Source organism: Mugil cephalus, chromosome 4 (genome assembly GCF_022458985.1).
Source record: "Mugil cephalus isolate CIBA_MC_2020 chromosome 4, CIBA_Mcephalus_1.1, whole genome shotgun sequence".
In the NCBI taxonomy this organism is placed as follows: Eukaryota; Metazoa; Chordata; class Actinopteri; order Mugiliformes; family Mugilidae; genus Mugil; species Mugil cephalus.
In genome coordinates this window covers 15,696,018-15,718,751 of record NC_061773.1, presented here as the reverse complement: position 1 = coordinate 15,718,751, position 22,734 = coordinate 15,696,018, and the positions used below count along the sequence as shown (strand labels likewise).

At 42.6% G+C, this 22,734-nt stretch overlaps 1 protein-coding gene across 2 annotated transcripts in view; it reads right to left on the bottom strand.

Annotated features, from left to right (window-relative positions):
• The window catches only part of mtss1 (MTSS I-BAR domain containing 1), a 60,194-nt gene that overhangs the window by 8,918 nt on the left and 28,542 nt on the right, over nucleotides 1–22,734 (bottom strand). For both annotated transcript variants that reach the window (XM_047582836.1, XM_047582837.1), the window contains exons 4-10: nucleotides 15,417–15,501; nucleotides 14,460–14,551; nucleotides 14,285–14,359; nucleotides 4,750–4,907; nucleotides 4,522–4,629; nucleotides 3,722–3,819; nucleotides 2,860–2,938 (exon numbers count right to left, since the gene is read on the bottom strand). In XM_047582836.1, the coding sequence (XP_047438792.1) occupies nucleotides 2,860–2,938; nucleotides 3,722–3,819; nucleotides 4,522–4,629; nucleotides 4,750–4,907; nucleotides 14,285–14,359; nucleotides 14,460–14,551; nucleotides 15,417–15,501 (695 nt within the window). The remainder of the gene's footprint in view (nucleotides 1–2,859; nucleotides 2,939–3,721; nucleotides 3,820–4,521; nucleotides 4,630–4,749; nucleotides 4,908–14,284; nucleotides 14,360–14,459; nucleotides 14,552–15,416; nucleotides 15,502–22,734) is intronic.

Genomic DNA, 22,734 nt, shown 5'->3' with positions numbered 1-22,734 from the left:
ATCCCTTCGAAAAGGGCATCAACTCTGAAATTATGGTTTACTGAAAGTCTCAACTGAGTTTTCTGACGCTAAGTTCATTACCAGGAACTCAGGGGGCGTCCCGGACAGATCATGATCTTACGCCTCTACTGAAACATCCTATTAACCACCATGCTTGTTTGTTATAGTGGCCGCTTGTGTCAATGGGGAAAACCAATACAGGGTTTTAATATTTGTGTTTCATAGACCGTCTCCGTCCTTTAAGGACCTATACTGTATAACGTCCATTTGTACTCAGCGTCCCCTGAAGTTGGATTTTTTACTCAGAAACTCGTAGAATCTCCTGAGTTGAGTTACCAAGATGGCCGCCCCGTGTGTAAACAGTTGAAAACTGAATATTGTGTTTATTAGCACTTCTGATTAGTTTTTGTTGCATTATTCTGTCGTACAGACAGTATTTTTCCACATACACATGTTGAAATGCTGTTACAGTGTAATTTAAGTTTTTCGTGTGTTGGGAACTACAAGCCCATGTCACGCTAACAACTGCTAAAAAAATACAAAATTTCCTGGTAAAACCAAAACAGTGTGAAACGCCATCGTTGCGAACTGTGATTAATAGTGTCTTTTTTCTACATTTAAACTAAATAATTAAAACTTTTTATTCATTTCTGCCTTCTGTGGTCTTGCAGATTTTATCACTGTAAACAGTTCTAGTAAAAAGGTCATGAGTTGGATTTACAATTTGTGTAACTTAAATAGTCTAAATTTTTGTTAATAATCAAGAATTTTATTTAAAAAAAAAAACTTTAATTTTGCTCAAAAAATGTAAATATTGAACACACCAAGTTTCTGATAACTCAGGTGTGACGTCATTCCCAGTGTCAAATTCCACTGTCCGACGATGAATGGAACGCACCATGTATGTTAACACAATGTCTCATTTGCGTCACTTTGTTGGCCTTATGTTTAGTTTTGATTTTTAAAGTTCAAGATGATGTTGCCAGGTAACCCTAACCCTAACCCTACCCCTAACCAAAGCATTTTCATCTGAAGACTAAGTCTAATCAAAAATAGCTGCCAAAATGAACCGGTACCTGTGCTTAATGTAGACGACCTGTGAGCAGATCACTCAGGACGCATGTTAATAGCAGGTCTGAACGGGTCCAGATTAGACCCCACACAATATGCTGCACTTTTCTGTTTTAGATCTGAACCAAATATCTTTGAGGCTTCAGACCATTGCTTTTACAAAACAAGCACATTAAAGATGTAACGTTAGGTTTTTTCACTAGTTTCTGACATTTTATAGACCAGTCAGGCTTAAATAAGTGGAAACATAAAGCTTACACCATGTTTTTCCTTATCCAGACAATCATTGTGCAATGCCAGGTTTTAAGGCAGTGTCAGTTAATATTGAGGGAGGGTCAATGTGTTTTACTCAAGTCTAACTATCCATCAATCAATACTTTCTAAAATCATTGGGTAATTTAGAGGATATAGGTCAAAAAGAAAAGTTAATAGGTTCTAATAAAATCTGAAGTATAAGATAATATGTATAAGATAAGTATGTACATACAGACAAGCACAATGTATAAGAAGAGTCATAAGAGACATAAACACACTTTAAAAGACCACACCAAAAAAATTAAAAATACCATAAATACACTCGGGAAAACACTCACACAGCACCTGTCACTGTACGCATGACACAAACATTTTATGGAATGGGATCTGGTATCGGGTTTAAAAGGAGAGATTTGGAGAGAAATCCAAAATTTTATGGGATGAAACCAGAGCTGGATCTGAGATATGAGGTTTGAGCTGAAACATTTAGAGTGGAGGAAACTGGAGATGTTACAGGGGAGGGGGAGGTGGGTTCAAAGGGACAAATCCCCAGGTGTGAGCTGATGGGAAATAAAAAAAGGTAAAACGGTTGGAGGTAACGTGAGATGGACTCGGGTTCAAACCGATGGACGACAAATGGTGGAAAAAACACAGGGCGGAGCTCGGGTTGGGAGGAATGTTAATAGTTGTAGTTTTTTCTCACGGTGGTCAAATCCCTGCGGCTAACGCGGCGGCTCTGAGCGGTGTGGCGGCCATAGCCAGCTGCGTAACCGTAACGACCACGGCTGCCCTGACGACCGATGCGAGAGGGGGAGTTCCCTTCGCTGAGGGACCGCCCACTTTCATCGCAGCCAATCAGCAGATAGGGGGAGGAGCAGCGCTACACACAGGAGAGGGTTAGAGTGTGTGTGTGTGTTCTCGTACTTCTTGCTATTTTGAGGGTGAAAGGCTTTTATTTTGTAGCGTCGTGGGAACCTGATGTTTGAGAGACATGTACCTTTAAGACATTACAATGGTTTACAGTCTAGTTGAATTTAAGCTTTAAGCTAAACTGGTGGCATCACTGATGTTCAGTACATGGCCAAAAGTATGTGGACACCTGCAGCCGTCTGAACTGGGTGAACTTGTGACTCCAAAACTGCACATTACTCTGCTGCTAGTTTGGGTAAGTTGGCACCTTTTGCATCACAGATTTGATCCCATTCACCCACAAGAACCAACAACTTAAAAGTGTTGGATAGAAATATTTGCAGACCAGTCAAATTCAGCAACAACAATCAAGGAAAATCCTTTTTGGAGACCTGTGCCAGTGCGCAGGTGATGTGTTAAAACAGAAAAAGAAATTCCTGAAAAAGTTGTCGCAAACAAAAATATTTGACATCACTGAAGTAAGAAATAAGAGATCCAAACAGTCCAAAAACTATGAGGATGTGACCGGGTGACCACAAACTTTAGGCCATTTAATGTGTTATTTTTTGAAGCTCGGTGTTGGTGCATTTTAGGAGAAAACCCCAACAAACGTGCGTGTGTTACCTGGATGTGTACTCCATCCACAGCACAGCTGATAGAGTCCAAGGAGGGAACGTGTCTCACTGATCCAGACTGGTAGTTGCTATGAAACATAAACATTAAAGTTGAGAATTGATCACATAATAAATAATTTTTCTAAGAAACAAAGAGTTGATTATTTGAAACTATGCACATGTTTTTTTAGTAAAGGCTGGGAACTGTAGCAACAAACTCAAAAGTTTAACATCATTCAAAGCCTGACAAAGATTCACTAAAGAATACAGTCAACATGTGTGAAATTAGATTTAATCTTAGGCTAAGTACGATTAAACAGATCCTGAATCTGATCTGACATCTAATGCCACCTTTCAGTAAGTTGATACCAAGTTAGATCAGTGACAAAGTGACATACATAGATCTGTATTTTCTCCTTTGCTAACATCCAGGACCGAAACATGACGCTAAAACGGAAGCGCAATTCCTCAAATATCCACCAGAGGCTCCAAAGACCTAGCAAGTTATAACGTCCAGCTTTACAGCCCAAATAAACATGTTTACGAAGCAGTTTTGGTCTCTTTAGCTGTGAGGCGAGGACTTTTCTATAACTAATTTGTTTAAATAATATCAAGCTGCCCATCAACAGCTAATGTCCCTGCGGTCCACACATTTAAAATAGCCTGCACTTTTTTATTTCTTATATTTGTATGGTCTAAGACAAAACACGCTTGCACAAACCTTTCAACATGTAGTGAATACAGTGTATTTGTTTATTATCATGGAAGCAAAGCAGCAAAACGAAAAATTAGCAGGAGTGACCTTATTAGAAATGCCGTTATCGGAAGGATGTGTCAGTGCATGAACTACGAGCTACGGGTTTGTGCGTTACCTGCTGATGCTGCTCTTCCTGGACAGAGTGTTACTGGGTGAAGCTGGAGGCGTCTGATAGGTGTAGTTGAAATCGGATCCTTTCAGGTCCAGAATTACCTGAGCAAAAAAAAAAAAAAAAAAAAACTTTGCATTTCTTACGTTTCCAAGAAGACGTACCATTTTAAAAATAACACACAAGTAGTTTTCTTTCATAAAGACAGAGAAAGTGCACGTACTGGGACTAAATTCATCTAAGTATTAAACATGACAATGCATGTGAAGTAAAATGAATTATAGACAGATGTATAGATGTAAACTGAATTGCCAGTTCATTAGGTACACAAGAGAAAACGTACGCATTCTATTACACCACAGTCCTGGACTAAATCCCCTTTCATGACTGTTTCAATGTTCAGTTTATTTTGAATAAAGAACGGTGGGTGATCATTTTAGACGAAGCCACTGAACTGGATTCAGTTTTGTCAAAGTAAGAGGAACATCTGTTGGTACATCAAAATACACTTCAGTAGTTCCCCACACCGCAACATCCACAATGAAAGTATGATTTAATGAATGGCTCTCTCTTAATTATTTAAAACTAATGTTGAACCTTCATGAAGATTTAATACAGAGCTGTAACATGAGGATGAACTGGTAGGTGAGTGCAAACATTATGTGGTGATTTGTTTTCCTGCCATTAGCAATAAAAATGTAGCGCTACACCTGCCTTAACCTTGTTATCTCTGTTAGTAAAACTTGCTTTGGTTTCCTCAAGTCTCTAGAAGGTTTCTAAACTAACGCAGGAGGAGTGGAGGATACCTGCTCGCTGGCTGGTGGGAGTTTACTGGGCTCAGCTGTCAGGTTGGTCAGATCTTCCAGGATGGTCTGCAGGTGGGTCACCTCTCCTAGCATGTTGATCTCATGGTCCTACAAACACACACAAAACGATTAGTGGTATTCCAGTCTACCAGGTTTCAAGTGGGTTGAACACACACACACACACACACACACACACACACACACACACACACACACACACACACTGACCAGCACAGGCTTCAGCATGCTGACGAAGCTGCAGTAACGAGCCCTTTCCTCGATCAGCGCTCTGCACACCGCCCGCTTCTCCGTGTCCTCCAGGACGGCGTAGCGGACGTTTACATCCTGCAGCGCGCTGTCCAGCTGTCCCCGAGCTTCGTCCTTCCCTGCAATGAAACACACAGGAGGAGCTGATGTTAGGAGACACAGGTCAGGCTGAAGGGAAGAGAGACTAGGATCCACTTAGTGTTTATTTCTTTAACCGTCGGTTCTGTTGCTGCCTTCCCACGAGAAGTTCACATTCTCCTTTAGAGGCATTCAAGAGCTCGTCAGTGGAAAAGTTCACGAGTTGTGACGTACTGACTGATGTTTTTGGGTCAATAATGTTAGTCAATATACTGTGATTTAGTCAGTTACGGGTTTTCTTTTAAAATACATCTGAGGAAAACGCTGACACCATCAACAGCCTCATCCTTTCTTTTACGTTTTCTTTCCTGCATTAAGTAACACGCTCACATTGCACAAGTTCAGATTTTTTAAAGTTGACGATGAAGCCAAGTGGACATTGACTAAACGCTGATGAAATCTTTGTTCTTGACCTGAATACATACGCTGATAACAGACGGCTCGTGTGCTACAAACTGTGAGCTGCAGATGTGTATAGTCTGTATAAAAACAGGCTGCAACACAGACTGGTAGTTCAGTCAGAAACATGTTTCACTGAACTTTAATGTAAAGTTTGTATTAAACCACTACAGAACAATATAATTAATCAAGAAAACAAATAATTGGCAAATGACATCCTTCAGAGAGAGCTTAATTGTTAGTTATTTGAGTTTAATGGTAAATAAAAAGTCTTTTCATTAGGGTGCTTTAACACTAACACCTCTGGGTATTAACATAATTCAAGTAAATATTATTCTGTCAATTCAAAAAACAGCAGCAAAAAACAGCAGTCTCAGGTGTATGAGTAGGGCTGGGTTTAATAAAAAAAACAACAAAACAAAAATAAATGACTCAAACCAGTCTTCATTTCCAATGTGGATACATAAAATCCTTGAATTGATTTATAAAACATATCCCATTTAATGCATCCTCTTCTTGAAAACCTTGCTGCAATCTTGTGAGAAGACATGACAGACAAAAAAAGAAGGAAACAATCATGTGATGCCTCTCCGAGGGAGATCAGAAATGTAATCGGTCCTACCCAGAAACTACCAGCAGGGGTCAGCACAACCCAGAACAGCTGATGGAAACACACAGCACACACTGCTGAAGACCAGCTGTTTATCACACATGTGCTTCCTGACCTGTCTGTGCTCAACCGCAGTGCTTAAAAAGTAAAACAACAGTGTAAAAAAAAACATTTGATGTGTTTAATTCATAAAATATCAATTTCAACAGTTGCTGTGTTATGTCAGTCTGAACCAAAGTTTGCTGCTGAAATAATCATGAATAGATGTGAATAAAAGAAAAAAAAAATCCGGTTTAGCTTTTGAAGCCAAATTAGCAGCGATCTTTTGAAACCATGTGGGGAGACACTCACAAAAAAGTGAGCTGTAGTAGCGGTACCCCGTTGAACTGGGTTCACAGCGAACGAGGAAAGACAGACAGAGCTCAGACCTGCAGACCACCCAGCTGTGGAAAACAAAAATCACACAATGTAAAAATAAGTCCAGAACCGAAGAAGAGAGAACGGACCTCTGCCAACACAAAGGAGCTCAGGTACAACCCACAAAGCTGCAAAACTCCCACAACGGTTTGATTTTCATGGCTGTGAAGTTATTTGTAGCTCTCTTATTTTACTACATCTCACTGGGAAACTACTAAAACATATGTAAATGAGTTCAGATTAGCTTCCTCTGAACGAGCTCCGGCATCAAACAATAAAACACACGAGCGCTTTCCTGCTGCACAGTGACTACGTTTTACTACCTCGCAGTTTCTGGCTTTCACTTTAGGAATATATGAACACACGACTCCTACTTTCCAGAGAGTATTTGTACACCGTTCATGCAAAACATTATGACCACGAGCCCAACATCGGTTTGGGACCTAGCGCATTTGGAGGCTGGGTTGACACCTTGTGCTGTTTCATGTATTTTTGTGTCATTGCTACGGTCTGGTCCATTTGGGTGGCACAAGTCTAAGTAACATCCACAGGAATGACAAGTCCAAAAGATGGTCGGTGATATTTACTCCTCCTGTCGGTGGTTTTAATGTTATGGGTGTAAAAGGACCGAAACACTTTCTCCAACACCCACTGACACCGACTGTTTTAGAACCATCTAATGTTGGAAACAAATGCTCGTGACCACAAGCAAAATCTCCAGAACTGATCTCTGGGCTTATCTGTACGCTGGATTTTTTATTTTTTTCCAGCAAACGCGGTACGAACGGAACTTTGTTACAGAGAAAAAGACAAAAAAACAAAGACGTGGACAGTAAATCCTGTGAAAAACAGTTTCCACCGCCAACGCACACACTCGCACTGCAGACTTTGCGCCATGAGGTTGAACCTAAACACAGTCTGTTCACTCAGGTGTGTGTGTGTGTGTGTGTGTGTGCACTCAGAGAAGACAGAGGCTAGTTTCTACGCTGCAAACACAAACTCTAGTTTCACGTCTGGCCTCTGTGGAAACACACAGACAGGCTGCGTGTTGTTGGGACTTTGCGTCGCCGCTCACAAGAACTCGAACTCAGGAGCTCCGTCCTGCACGGAGTCGACTCATTCTCGCCGTTAGAGGTGACGCAAAGTTCAGGCGGAGCTAATTCCTACCAGCTGGGAAATATACTGTAACAGCGTCTTGTGTTAAGAACGTTTAACGTCGTAGTAAAGTCGGGGACTATTAGCCTGACAAGTTAAGACGACGCGTCCATCATCCGTCACCGACCAGATTCCTCGTAGTGAAGGGTTACTCCCAGTGTGACAGTGTGGCTCATTGCTCCTTTATTTTTGGACAACAATGGAGCTCTATTGCACGGAAGAATTAGCTAAATCAGGGTTTGGGCGCATTGTTGGTTTGGGCTTTCCCACGGGATTTGCTGACAAATCCAATTGCAGGCCTTGACCTTTAAGACTTACTTCACAATTAATCTGTCCTGGGTTCTATTCACAAGGTACAAATGTGATCGTACATGATTAAATGTATCATTGCTAAACGGAATAACTCAAGTCATTTCAGAGGTGTATATAATGTTTTATGTATGTAATACGGTTTCAGAGGTGGATGTCAGGGTGACCTGAACGGTCCTTAGTTCTGATTGATGAAGTTTATGACGCTTCTTCAACCCGACTGAAAACCTTCTGATTAGAAAGTTCAACTTAACTATTTATATGAACAACCTGGATTTAGCCCAACTTTATTACCAGCACTGAATTCCAGTCTCTTCTGATTGAGCAATTTTATTCAGATTATTAGAGAAATTCTAACATTATTTCACGTTAATCAAAAAAAAAAACAAAAAAAAAAACATCCGCTTTGAAAAAGAGAGAGAACGCCAAACACCAAAAGCTGCAGTCAGTGATCAGATGCTGTGATGCCAGTAAACAGACTGGAAGAACATCTGGTGCCTGTTAAATAATGTTTCTAATAAACAACAACTAATATCTGTCGAAGTCTGATTCATGCAGCGGTCTAGACCACCTGCGTCACACACTGATGATGTCATCAACGTCAGACCGGTGTTTCGTTTCAGGCGAGAAATGTCAAATGTTTTTGCAGAGCCCTCGGAGGCAGGTCTGGACACGAAGCCGACGCATGCGAACCCACCTGGATAGTCAAAAGAGGACATTTCTTTAACCTCCCTGCTCCTCACCCCTCCCCCCCACACCTCCCTCTTCCTATTTCCTCTTCTATCCCACCTTCCTTCAAACCCCCTCCAAATTGCAGCTCTTTCGAACTATTTTTCTTCTCTTCCTTTTGCCAACCACCAACTTTGAATGATCCACTTCTCCTTGTCCTCCTCTTTCCCTCTTTAATGTCCTCCCCGTCTGCCTGTTTTGTTTATGTCTCTCTTCAATTTAGGGCCGTAATCATCCTCAATTCATCCATCCCTTGCTCCCATCAACTCCAACCTGATCTCCTTTCATTTCCTTTCTTCTCACGGGAGGATTTTTTTTGTCTCTTCAATCTTTTCTCTTTCTTTTTTTATCATGAACCTCTGGGCTGCTCCGTCCAATGCATCATACTCTCTCTTTTTTACTGCGGCTGAGTCACGGACCAAGTATGATGCCTAACTAATCTCTCTAACTTTGGTTGTCATATCTATAAAGCCACAAAGACGAAACAAACAATCTTTGATCCCTCATTCCTGTTCATGTCATCCAATCATGATCCATTCTCATTTTGTCCCTCGTCATCTCTCCCCTTTCTTCATCTCATTGTGCGGGCAGTTAAAGCACCGCACAGGCCTAAAACAAAGATCTGAACCCAGATAAACCCGAGCCAGCTTTGCGTGACACCTTAGAAACCCAGAGCTAGACTCTCTCTCAAAGGCATAAAGTGTAACTGCAAATATCTGTTGCATCACAACAAAGAGCATACATCAGTTTCCTTGCTTTCATGTGTGAGAATAGTCGTGTTCAAGGGCTACAAAAAAAACATGGCGACCCTAGTGTGTGTGTGTGTGTGTGCGCGCGCGTGTGTGTGTGTGTGTGTGATTTCCATTCACGTAGAAGAAAGGACATCTTAATGTCTGCCTTTGTTTCCGCAACTCTCCTCCCATCTCTCTTTCTAAGTAGTTGGAGATTCCCTGTCCTGAAGTGGTTAAACACCACATAATGACAGAGTTAAAGCGCACACAGACACACACACACACACACACACACACACACACACACACACACACACACACACACACACACACACACACAGAGGCAGGCAGAATCATATGGGATGATTAGTGACACGACAGATGTTAAGTGTTATGAGGTTTTCCTGTGATTTACTACATTATAAAGGAGAATAAACTGATCTGAGAAAAGAGCGACGGAGAGAAAAACACTGTTAAGGATTTAAACGTAGAAAGGAAAAAAAAACACGAGCATCTGAGAGACGGGTAGAGTAGTAGTGACACAGCAAATTATCAACGAGCAGGAGTCTTTAAATACGACTAATCCACCAGATGACAAACAGTTTTAGGCTAAAAATAACAGGATTTTTGATAAGACCTTTTTTTTTTCCCCCTTACCACCAAAAGCTACAGCAGTTAGCCCGTCTGTCTGCTCTTACTTATTATATAGTGTCTACACACACACACACACAGAGCACACACAGTAGAGAAGGGATAATTACAACATGAAGCCCTGATTGGTGAGTGTACGGTTTTGGTAGAGGAAAAAAAAAAAAGAAGTGTGTTCTTGTGTGAGTCCGTGTCCCCTGTCATTACGTGGTGACAACACGAGGAGCTGCGGCTCCGTCTCCATCTTTGAATTTCTTTTGCTTGGTTGTTTACGAATCATTTTCCCTGAGAGAGTGTATGTAATTGTTTTTTTTTTCTACGAGTATGAACAGGGCTACAAGCGCTGCCAAGTCGACAGCCACGACCTGGTTCGCCCGTAGTTGTGTGCACAGCTTTTCCTGCGCGATGACGCATCGTTGGTGGCGTTTCGGATGCGCTCACTTTCAGTTTGATCTCCAGGTGAAGTAGTTTGGATAATCTGGCTGGCCTAGTTTTACCACTTAAACACTAAACATCTAAACTAAAGGTGGACGCTCAACATCTGTAAAACTTACCCACCAGAGAACAGCTGCATCGTAACCAGAGGAGACATTCAGACCGGCTGAACTGATTCAGTTTGCGGTCACAGTGGTTGATTAAATTGAGGAAGAAATGTGAGTAGAAGAAATGGCGCAGAAAGAGGAAAGAAAAGGACGAGAGGGAAAGAAAAAAAAAAAGAAAAAGTTTCACGTAGCAGAAAACATGTTCAGAGATGTTAAACCCACATCAGACATCACTCTGTTTACCCTGGGCGGGTCTAGCAATGAGACTTGTGATGTGTGCAAAAACTATTTCTATTTCTGTGCATTTGCGTATTGGATCTGTCGAGAGAGAGAGAGAGAGTATTTGTATAAAGGCCCAGAGGGTTTCGTTTCAGTCTTTAGCCTTTCTATGCGTTTCTGCATGAAGGAATGTGTGTTTCTGTGTAGTGTTTGGGGGTGTGTCCGTTCCGTTTCTAGCGCCTAAGGCGGTCGGAGGTCTCCTATGTTGGGCTGTCAAAGCTCTCGGCCTCTGCTCATTGGATGTCCCGGGCCAGGTGCAACCATGGCAACCGCAGGGTGTGTTCCTTTGATAGGAGGGTAGGGTGTGGCCCAGGTGTCTGCCTCGCAGTGTGCGTGGGTTTCAGTGGCAACCGTCCAACTGACAAGCCTGGGAGTCGGTTTCAGGCCTCGCGGTACGCATTCAGTTTTAGCAGCATTTAATTAGCGACGAGGCCCAGGGAGCTACAGTCCACACGCGCTGAGTATAAAATAAAATTCACATTGATTCATGTCGGCTGTTTTGTGCGCCGCAGCAAATTTTACCTTGCATTTAACAACATACAAAAATAAAAAGGTGCCCACTTGGACTGCTGACTTCAATGTGACAACCTTCTGAATACAGTTCCAATGACGCAGAGCAATCAAGAGCTATTCTGAATCAAAAGCACAGGTCCAAAGTCCCAAATATGAACCAAAGCAATGAGCAGCAGTCCCTAGTCCACGCAGGTAAGCCCTGGTCATTACCAACAAGCAACAATTCAAGTCCTAAGCTGTGAGCATTGAGTCATGACCCCCGGTGGCACCAGGACTCACAGCACAGAAGCTACTGAGTCTTAAACACCAAGAGTTTCAGTCCACACATCAACTGGGAGCCAAGCTTCTTCATCTCGTTCACTGCAGCTCAACCAGAAACAAAAGTGACCTACTTTGACAAACTAACTAGCCGACTTCCATGTGACGATCTTTCGAGATACGATCAAGACCCACATGTTGCACTGTATTGTATTGTTTTGTAAATCTTGATCGTCCACCCAGCGGCAATTGAGGTGCAGCACACAAGGCCCAGCCAGACAACACAAAAGTACACAAGTACACGCACAGGAAAACAACAATTCAATGCAGGTTGTGCAACTGCATAGTTTGTAAAACAGATTAAGAAAGAATACATAAATAGGATTCGGATTGCATAAACAGTACAAAAAATCAGACAGCTGCTTGTCGCTGCAGGGACGGCGACGCCATATATGAACCAATCTGCACCAAGCAATGAGCCACAACTCCCATGTCAGCAACAACAAGCACAATTTAAGTATGAGACCTAAATTGTGTGCATTCAGTCATAAAAAAGGTTCCCCTGCGTGTCCGCCTGGCTGTTTGTCTGAGTTTCTATAGGGCTCAAAAGGGTGATGTCACGGAAGCCAAAAACCGCAATGGACTGTGGACTTTGACTGGAAAGACTGTCTAGATTTTCACTGCTACGCTGACGACACCACCCAGCTGCACCTCAACACCTCAACTTCCAGCCCACTCCGCCCCACCGTCTCTGGTCGACCGTCTTCATGCCATAAAAGCCTGGATGTCAACTAACCTACCCCAGAGCTCACGGTCGTGGTGGCCCCTAATCTAGTGCTCCGGAAGCTGGGGGACGTCCTCATTTTCTTGGCAGCTCTCAAAATTCAAGATTCAAGATCACTTTATTGACCCCCACAGGGAAATTGTTTTGTCTAAGAGTAGAACATATATGAACCCGACATGGACATAAGAATAAGAGTCACAATAAAATAAAATAATCTTAAGAATAGAATAAGGTAGTTAGAAATACAAAAAATATATATACAGTCCAATCTACATGGGATATACAAGCATTTATGTACAGGCATTAGATATACAGACATTTTAAAGTGTCTCAGTCTTTGACGCTAGACTATGAAGAGGAATAAGAAGTTTTGACGTTACAGATATGTGGCTTTGATTTATGGCAGACATAAAATAAATAATTACAAAAGGGGCTTGGGCTTGGTTGCTGCCCAGTGCCAATCCAATAAAAAACGCCTAGATCGACCGATACTGATTCTTAGTCTCTATGGTTGTGGTCCATTCCAGCAAGCTAGAGTCCATAAAATGACTCACAGTAAAAAAAGGTTTCTTCAATAATATGTCTTGGGCAGAGACAGTTTCAATCCACATGTAAATTGTAAAATCCATTAAGAGTCGGGTCCTTTTTTTTGTGTGATGCAGTACTAATAAGATTTTTTAAAAAAAATTAAAAAATGACACAAACTTTGACAAAATAACTCTTGATGCCCATGTGACATTTGTCTGGAAACAGTTCAAGTAACTCAGAGTAATCGTGAACTGTCCTAAATCACATCCAACACAGGAAAGCAAATCATAACGCAACAACTCCCAGGTCAAGACCGAAACGTTCCTGCAAGTAGCAAAGGTCTGCGTTGGTCAAGGCTAAATAGTCACAAATGTGATTGGCTGCTGGGAAGTTGATTCAAAGTATAACTTTGTTTTTCCATCAGCAGGAGTCAAAAAGAAGTAAAGCCGAAACCAGAGAACCCCGGTGTATGATCTAAGTCCACATATTATTAATAGTCTGTACGCACCACACCTGGACTCTCACTTGTTAACTAGACTGGCGTTCACTGCTCACATGGTTTCATTTCACTCCGCTGCAACACCCTTCAGTCCTGACCAAGTTAAAGCTCTTTAGTATTTTGCAAATTAAATACATCTCTGTTGCTTTTCGGTTCCTGGCTCTTTGGTTGGAAACCGCTGGTGCAGAGTATGATCTAATTTGTGATCTCATGCCATTGTTTCATTCCTTTTTAGGAAACTCTTGTCACCACATTGGAAAATGGGTCATGTTACTCATTTTTGGTGTATTTATATTATTCTATCCCCGCACTCAACAAGTCCTTTACTGGAGATGAAATGTTCAGCTTAGGAAAATAAGATGTAAAATATTTTTCACCTGAACAAAACACACTCGCGGGTTGATCCGTGAAAAAAAAAAGTCTATGAGGCAGAGACCTGTCTAAAAACAAAGCTGTATACTCATAGATGTGGTGGTTATCTTGGCAAAAAATATCTTTCAGGAGGATTAGTATCTTCCCTGGAGGCACGAGGTGACTGACAGAGGGCAAGGCATAACATAATGCAGCGGAGATCTGAAAACACTTAGCACAATGAGAACAGGATCAAACAGACTCCGACTGTTGACTGTGGCGGATTATCTCACTCCGTGCATGAAGGTTTTCATGTTCAGCCAGTGGCTGCTTCTTCATCTCAAGTAAATAGACGGTCATATTTGTCTCACCGACATCCTGGTGTCAGTGTTTGCGTTCACTTTAGAAGTTACTTTTATTGTTTCCGATTTAACTTTTTTGTTTATTGGTTGGTTTGATGTATTATCCATTAAGGACGAGGGGAAACTTAATAGCCGTCATATTACTAAACGTAGACATCAGTCACTTTAAAGGAAGTTTTTAACAGATTTAACAATTTAACCTGTTTGGTGTTAGTCTCAAGGCGATGATGATGATCCTCCTTACCTTTCTTCACCTTCTTCTGCAGTTTGATGGTGTCTGATGATTTCTTCTTGATGTCGGCTCTGGCCTTCTTGTACTCTGAATGATGAAAAAGTAAATAAATAAAAAGGTGATGGAGCGTTGGTGGCTGCTGAGGTCCTGTGTAAGTGTGCATGTGTTTATTAGCATGCTGGAATACCTTTGGCGTGGTCTTTGTCCAGCTGACTGGCCATCTTCTTCCACTCCTCCATTTTCAACTCCAGGGGAGTGATGAGACTTTCTGAGAGAGCTCTGAGAGGGGGGAAAAAAAATTCATGTGCACTTTGCTTTACTGCCTTTTCCGAAATTGTTGAAATGATCAACGTTTCTGTGAGTATGGGATTCGAACCAGCAGTCAGGGGCTGAACAACGTATTTTATTTAAGTGTGTTGTGCCAAATCTACGCTGACATCTCATGATCGAAAAGCTCGAAGCCGAATAAAAAGAGATTTGCAAGCTCAAAAACAGTTTTCCAGATCACATTTTACAAGGTTAGAAACCTGGAAAACAAGCAAATACTCAAGGGACGAATTTGATACGTCAGAGGAAACACTGTGAAAGGAGCGCGGCAGCTGTGGAGAAGCTCAAAACAAGTGCTCTTTAAACTTGAGTGTTATTTCTGTAGTTGTAGACATCAGCGGGGCTTCCATTTGACGCTTTTACGCACTAGTGTTGTGTTGGTTCAGTTCAAGATACAACAGCACGCAAGCAATAGAAGTGTGTCACGAGTCCCTGGTTCAACCATTTTCTAATAATTATTTATTTGAACGTGAAGAGTTTTAGGGTACATTTTTGTTTCTAGACCAAATCACGGATTCAGAAAACTGTAGAGATGATGATTTACATTCACGGCAGAATAACAAAGAGGGCGGCTGAGTGTTTACGTCGAGCGTGTGCATGTGTGATTACAGGCAGAACGTGTGATTCACAGGCTGACAGCTTCTCCGGTGACGGCCGGCGGTAATGACAGGGAAGCGGCTGCGACAGTGACGACGAGCGGAAAAATCAGGACGAGGCGTAACTCTGCACGGCCCCCCGGGGCGTCCTGTGCGCCACCGCATGTGCCAGCTGAGAATAATGTGCCTTCTGCCGGTGTCTGCGCGTGCGTCTTTCTTACGTGGTGAAGAGCTTGAGCTTGGACTCGATGCTGCGGTGTCTCATGCACATCCTGGTCAGCGCCGAGCCGATGTCCTTGGTGGCACCTGCGGCGATCAGAACAGAATATGGCTTTTATTTTGGAAAAAAAATAATAATATATATATAACAATATATGATATAGGTGACAATAAGTAACATTCGAGAAAAACTCTTGTTTGGAGAACTCAAACTTTGAAATAAAAAGTCAGCTGATGATTTTAACAGAAAGAAACGAAAGAAACACTTTAGTATTTTTAGTTTAACAGCACCACAAACTACACCCTCTGAAATGATCAATGAGCTGAATCACCTCCTGTTTAGAGCAGGACTGTTATAGTGACAACAGCGGATGGATTTTCACCAGTGCACCTAACGCATGTGCCATCGTTGCCTCATAAAGTTGCATTACGGTGTCAGGCCTGTTAAGATCTCATGACGGGTGTTGTACAAAGTGTTGAAACAAGAGGTGTGTGCGAGTCTCGTTAAGTCAATTAATTATGTAAGAAAGAGACCACCACCTTTCACAACCAAGCTCGGTCTGGCATGATGTTACAATATCAAGTTACACAGACACACCGACACACAGACACGCACAGAGGATTCAGCCAGGAGCCATGACAAAACAAAAAAACACTGTCTAACAACACTCTGGGAGATAATGATAGGCGTTGCGTGCACACAAGCACATTATAGCATCTCCGCACGTAGTCACGGGCTGAGGCAACGCGACTCCGTAGCGAGCGCCTCCGTCACTCTCTTCGGGTGGAAAAGTGACGTCCAGGTGTCATCAAAGACAAAAATTTAAAGGAGTTTTAGACTTTAGAAATTTTAGAGCTGCAGTGCTCGACTTTACGCGTAAAAGGTTTTTCGTGTTCAAATCAGACAAATTCATACAATGCTAATATATAAGCTAATTAAGCCAAGCTAAGCAGCAGGTAATTGAATCAGCAGCCACTGGCAATGACTTATTTTGAGGGAAGCAATTGTGTCGACGGAAACAAATTATAGCAACTATTAGTGCGAAAAAGGTTCACTCCAAAACAGAGTCGATCTCCATAGACCTCCACGTTAAAACATCCAACTTAACAGCAGAACGAACCATTTACACAATATCATTTCCGCTCACGTACAGCAGCTAGGAGTATTATGGAAAAACATAGGGAACATCCTGTCTCAACTGATGCATCACTTAAGAAAGAAACACTGGAAGGAAAAATTTAGTGACGGACTTATAGTTTCTATAGTTTCTCTTTTAATTTCAGAAAACAATTCTGAACATGAGACTGGGATTTTTCTGAGCTGGTCAGCGTCAAGTCACGTGCATGAGTTGACAGTGTTTGTGTAATGACACATAACACCGTAGTGAAAGTTCTGGTCTGCAGCGTTCAACAAGCAGCAAGTTCCAAAAGGCTGCAGTTCCTCAAATGTCCACTAGAGGCCTAAAAGGGGAGTCGATCACCATTGGTGTTAAAATGTTCAACTCCACAGCAGAAATAACATGTTTACTGTTTTTATAGCTGTCCATTCACGACAAATGTACCTTCAATCATGCTCTATGATGTCTTTGACTATTTTTGAATTAGAAGCTAGATGGAGTCAGGCACCGAGAGCCTGGAGACACTGCACGGAGCTTCAAAACCATCACACTTTATCCATATTTTTACTCAAGCTTTTCCTCTTTCGTGTCAGCCCCCTCTTGCTGTACAACATTACCAGATAAAGTTAAACTGAACCGTTTTCTAGTGATACGTCCCTCCGCACCCCCACCGGCCTTGAAATGGCAGTGCTGGTGTCTTTGAAGATTTTCATCAGGCGGAGAAAAAAAAAATCTTCACATATTTTCGGAACATTTGGGAGGTCACGCAAATGTTGACACAGACAGGCAGAGAAGGACTTGAGGAAAGGAGCTGCATCAGTTCCACACTGAGTCCTCTGTCAACCTCAAACCCACACACAGCCGAGCCGCTCATAATGGTTTCTTTGTGGCCCTGGGCCCGTACGTGGAGACTACACTTCCTGTCCAATAGAAGCAAAGCAACTTGGTGCCTAACGCAGCTGTCTACAGCGCTGTGCGCCTTATTGGTTAAATTTAATGTGAAATCAATGAATCAATTGTGTTTGTGAGTCACATATACTACATTCCCTCTTCTGCGCACCCCAGAAAACGACACATTTCCTCCAAAAGCCTGATGTAATGTGACTAATCTACACAATATTAGTTATTGAAAAGAGAAGAAATATTTTGCCGAGTTTAAATTATTTAAATTATTATAAATTCGGGCTGATGGACTGCCAGCAATTTAAAATGTCCGAATGGGCTCTGGGAAATAACGATGAGGGGCACTTTTCCTCAAGCATTTTTAATATTTCCAAGAACCAAACAGCTGATTATTGATGACACTAATAAGAGCTGCAGCTCCAGACAAAATCTGCAATTTCAGCTTCATTCTGTGACATTTCACGCACGTCTCTCAGCTCCACTGCGATGGAAGTGAAACAGCGGAGTCACGCCGAAGATTTACACGCTGAGTCACGTCGTTTGAATATCTAAATCCGAAAGCTGCGCGGGGAGGAAGCGGGCGGCCGCGCACGCATGCAATCACGCAACGCGCGCACGCAATCGAGAGCTGAGTCACGGCTGACATCCACGAATCCCTCTTCATGCCGCGCACGCTTTAAAGCAGCAGACGCTTCGTCTTCTTTCTCCCTGTTGATTTCAGCAGCACCTCTCGACCATTACATCTGCCTCCTCTATTTACTTGTCTTCTACCCGTCCTTCTCATCTTCTCTCACCCCTCCTCCTCCTCTCTCTCTCTCCATTCTGCACGACTATTCAGAAAGACTTATTATTAGCCACACACACACACTCAGGTACGAGGTTAATTGTTAAGGTGTGGCGAGGTGTGTTTTGTTTGTTTTTTTTTTTTTTTTTGCCCTCTCTGTTGAACCTCCAGCTATGAACTCAGAGAACATTTAAGTCTCCAGTGTTGTGGTCAAAGATTTAACACCTTAATGCAGCTGAAGCAGACGTTTCAAAAGTCTGACGCGCAATGTTTGAAACCATCGTCTGGCTTGACGCGAGTGTCTCATTTCAACCAATTAAAATCACACTCGGAATGTGTCGCTTTAACGCTGCCGCTGGTTCCAGAGACGTGTCGTGTTTCCGCAGCGTTTCACCTCTAGTTCCACATCTTGCGTACGTCGTTTTTAAAAGCAGGGCCGGACATTGCTGTCCACTTCCTAAAACCATTAGGTCTCGATTTGATTCAGTACGACGTCGATTCATTTAGAGGTTTTGGTTTCGAGGCCATTTTGCTCGTGTGGTTTCGTGAGATTTGTCACGTATAACCACTCTCATGTGACTGCAGCCCGATTCCTAACGAAAGTGTGCGAGAAAAAGTGTGTAGTTGATAAATAAATAAACAAATAATGTGATGTATTCATGAGTCAGAGTTAAATGTTTTAAATCAAGAACCGTTTGAATCGGAAAACTGTTTTTTTTCAGAACCAGCTCTACTCTGTAATCAATTTATTTTAATTCATTTTAACGAAATTATAGTTTCGTTTTTTTATTGCAAATTAAGCGCAGCAACACAAAAATAACACATGTTGTGATAAACCAGAATTGTCCTCTCCAGTTGCATGTTTCTCTTATATTTCCCTCAGACGTGCCATGAAATCTTCAAGTCTCAGGGTGTGATTTAACATTCACCAACACATGAATTACAACACAACCTGTGTGTGTGCGTGTGCACATTGTGGTGCCAGGTATTGAACACCGTAGGCGTTCTTTGCACTTGTGTTCAGACACGTCTGGTGGAGTTCAGCGTGCAGCAGAGATGACTTCGGAAAAATGCGGCCTGACAAGATCAGACAGACTCGGTGTGGGAGTGAGTTTGTTTTTGATTCTCACATTTTGTTTCGTGCTGCTTATTCACAGCTGATGAAGCCTGATTAAACGATTGGCTTTTAATTATGACACAACTGCAGAGCTGTGTATATATTTAACCTACAAATACGATGCATGGAGACCTGAACACTGCAGCAACGTGTTATTAGTCACCATCTCCTTTTGAAAGTGTGGACATCAAACACTGACCCCATTCACATCAACCAGAACATTATGACCACCTGCTTAATATTGTGTCTTCTTTTTACCACTGGTCGAGGCCTGGACTCCTCTAGAGTCCATGGATCGGGCTTTGTTTGTGCAGAACATCCAACAGATGCTGGACTGACATCTGAAAGAGGCCACTGGCAGGATATCATTTCAGTGAAAGGGTGGACACGGACTCCAGCAATGTTTAGGTAGGTGGTACGTGTCAAAGTAACATCCATATGAGTGGCAGGGTCCAAAGGTTCCCAGAAGATGATCAACCAAAGCATCACTCTGGTGGCTTGGGTTCTTCCCACAGTGCATTCATCAAACCAGACCACCTTCTCCCATCGCTCCATGGTTCAGTTCTGATTTCTCATCAGTGGACAGTGGTCAGCGTGGACACCCTGACTGGTCTGCAGCCCCAAACAAAACTAACACTGTGATCCACTGCGTGTTGTGGCTCCTCTCTGTCAGAACCAGCATCAGCATCTTCAGCAGCTCGTCTGTTGCATCGGACCACACAGGTCAGTCTTCTCAATCAGTACGTTTATAAGCACGTGAAACAAAAACCTAATTATTGCCTTAATCCACTTTAACTGGACAACTTAAGTGCATGTAAACACGTTACTCCCAATTTCTCCTTATCTGATTACGACGCCCAGATGATGCGATTGGATACTTTCTCTGGTATGTATACGCTTAATCTGACTTTTATCTGGAGAACGCATGTGTGCGTGCTCTACAACCACTGCCGCTGGCGTATGACCCCGGAACAAAAACATCCAAGAAAGACGGTCGCAGAAGTAGAAGGTCAACAGATCTGGTAGAAGAAGCACCTGAGGGATAGCGGCATCTTATCTGCACCATAAGTAGCGTGAACATTACATACGAGATTAAAAAAAGCTGAAAGCTATTGTTTTAAATGCTGGTTTGTCGCATGAACAACTCTTGTTTATCATGTGGCGTAATAGGTCAACCAGAAAGGGGGCCGTACTAACATGGTATCAAACCGCTGACGAGACACATATCGCCACCTAGTGTGGAGGAGGAGGACATGTTCCCGTCAGTTATTTGATTTTTCTCAGCTGCATGTAAACTGGGAAAAGAACTGTAGTCAGAAGGTTGAATTTCGAGCATAGTTCGATTAAGCTGTGCGTGTAAACGCACTGAGTCCATGATCGTGTCTTTGTTCTCCTTCCTTGAATCACTTTTAATAGTGTAGGAGCACTGTAGACCAGGAACAACCCACAAGAGCTGCAGGTTTGAAGATGCTCTAACCCAACTTTGAGAACAAAATATTCACTTGCTGCCTGTGAAGTGCTATGATAACCAGGTAATGTGTTAGATAGATGTGTTAGAAATAAAACAGTGAAAGAAGCTGGGAAGTTTGTTTTTCCGCAGCTTTAATAACAAAACTGAATTACGGCTACCAAGCTGCCAAAATTGATTCCAGCATAATTTCAAACCGGACAAGTCATTGATTTGTTACCTCTATGTTTCTGTCTGTCCCGGAAAATTCGCCTAGGATATGAAATGTGAACTCAGTCATGAACTTCCCCGGGTGGAAAATGAAAAGCTACTCCAGTCATTTATAATTTCCCTCCATTTCCCAGGGACAGAGAGGGAACTGTTCACCCTCCTCCTAAACCCAGATTTTCCAGCTTCGCGCTCCTCCTCGCAGCTCATAATGTGGCCCTTTCAGAAAAGCCTGCCAGTACGTGTGAATTAGTCCCCGTTGTTTCTTCTACTCGCAGGTTGTTCCACAAAGACTAGTTTTCGGTGTTTTCTTTTGCTCTGGCGTCACTCTGATTCAGTGACCGTCGGGAGAAAAAAAAAAAGAAAAAACGCTGCTGAGCTTTTACAAAGTTACCGTCCGGATTGAAACTGCGCAGATATCACTGTGCGTGCATCAGCTCCCATCTCGCACGCTCAACCACCATCCCTCTCACTTTATATCGATTCGGCTGATTGATTACATGACCGGCCGACCAGTCCATCAGTCAGCCAGTCAGCCAGTCAACCGCCTCTTCACCTCTGCAATCTTTCAGCAAACAAACGCACACAGAGAGCTGACCTCAGGAAACCTCTCTTAGAAACAGTTGGGACTCAGTTGGTCGTCTTGTGATCTGTGTGCACATTCGTGTGTGTGTGTGTGTGTCTGTGTGCTTTGAAAGCCCCATGATGCCGCAGACGTCAACAGTTCCTCGGTTGCCAGGGGAAACCGGTCATGTGGAGAAGAGACAAGAGAAACCTGCTTTGAATATCAGCTGATTGTGAGCAAATTTCAGCCGAACCTGACACTGTGCTTATCGTCAATATTACACACACACACACACAGACACACATTTCTGCACATATCTACAACTATTTATGATGCCGTGAGTGTGAACAGGAGAGAGAGGACGGACGATCACAGCTACGAGGCAGCGCGGAGGCTACGTCTCAGTTTACCGAATTATAACAAAATGAAGTCACATGCGATTTGATTTGGTGTAAACCGACAAACAAACGCAGTCGAGAGAAAGAGCCGACATCAGCCGCTGAGAGCAGGGAAAGAGAACCTCGCACCTTCTGTTCATGGACACTGATTGATCGGGTGTCAGTCTTTGTAAATCAATTAATGGTTCAATGAGTCCTAGAAAGGCGTTAAAAGACTCCAGAACTATATCTTCCTGATGAGATTCTTAGTATGAATGATAGAGGTGTACATGAACGCACCATTTCCTCCTAAACCTAATTAGGCTGATTCTGTTTACATGGACGCTAAATGAAATGGTCCGATCGGATGTGTGTGTCCATCCGCCGCTACTGGACGTTACTGGTGAACTTCTTCTGCGGGAAACACAGTAGAAGGAGTTTTTTCTGCAACGCTATCTCCAACAACAGATTAACTCTGTAGAATAAGACGATGGAGATGGAGCCACATGTGCAGCGTTGCTATCCACATGGATTACACATGGAAACCTTTCTCCAACTAACACTTGTCCCAAACCAGAGAGAACCCAGCAGATCAAATGTTTACATGGCCATTAGGAGGTAAAAGATGCGTTCAATTTGTACTCAGAAGACAGAATTTCTGAGTCCCGAGTTGCAATTCTCAACTGGAACGCCCCCGAAGTCGTATTTTTTACTCAGAAAGTCGCACAATCCTCACTACCCCGAGTTGAGGTAGCAATATGGCCGCCCTGTGTGTAAACAA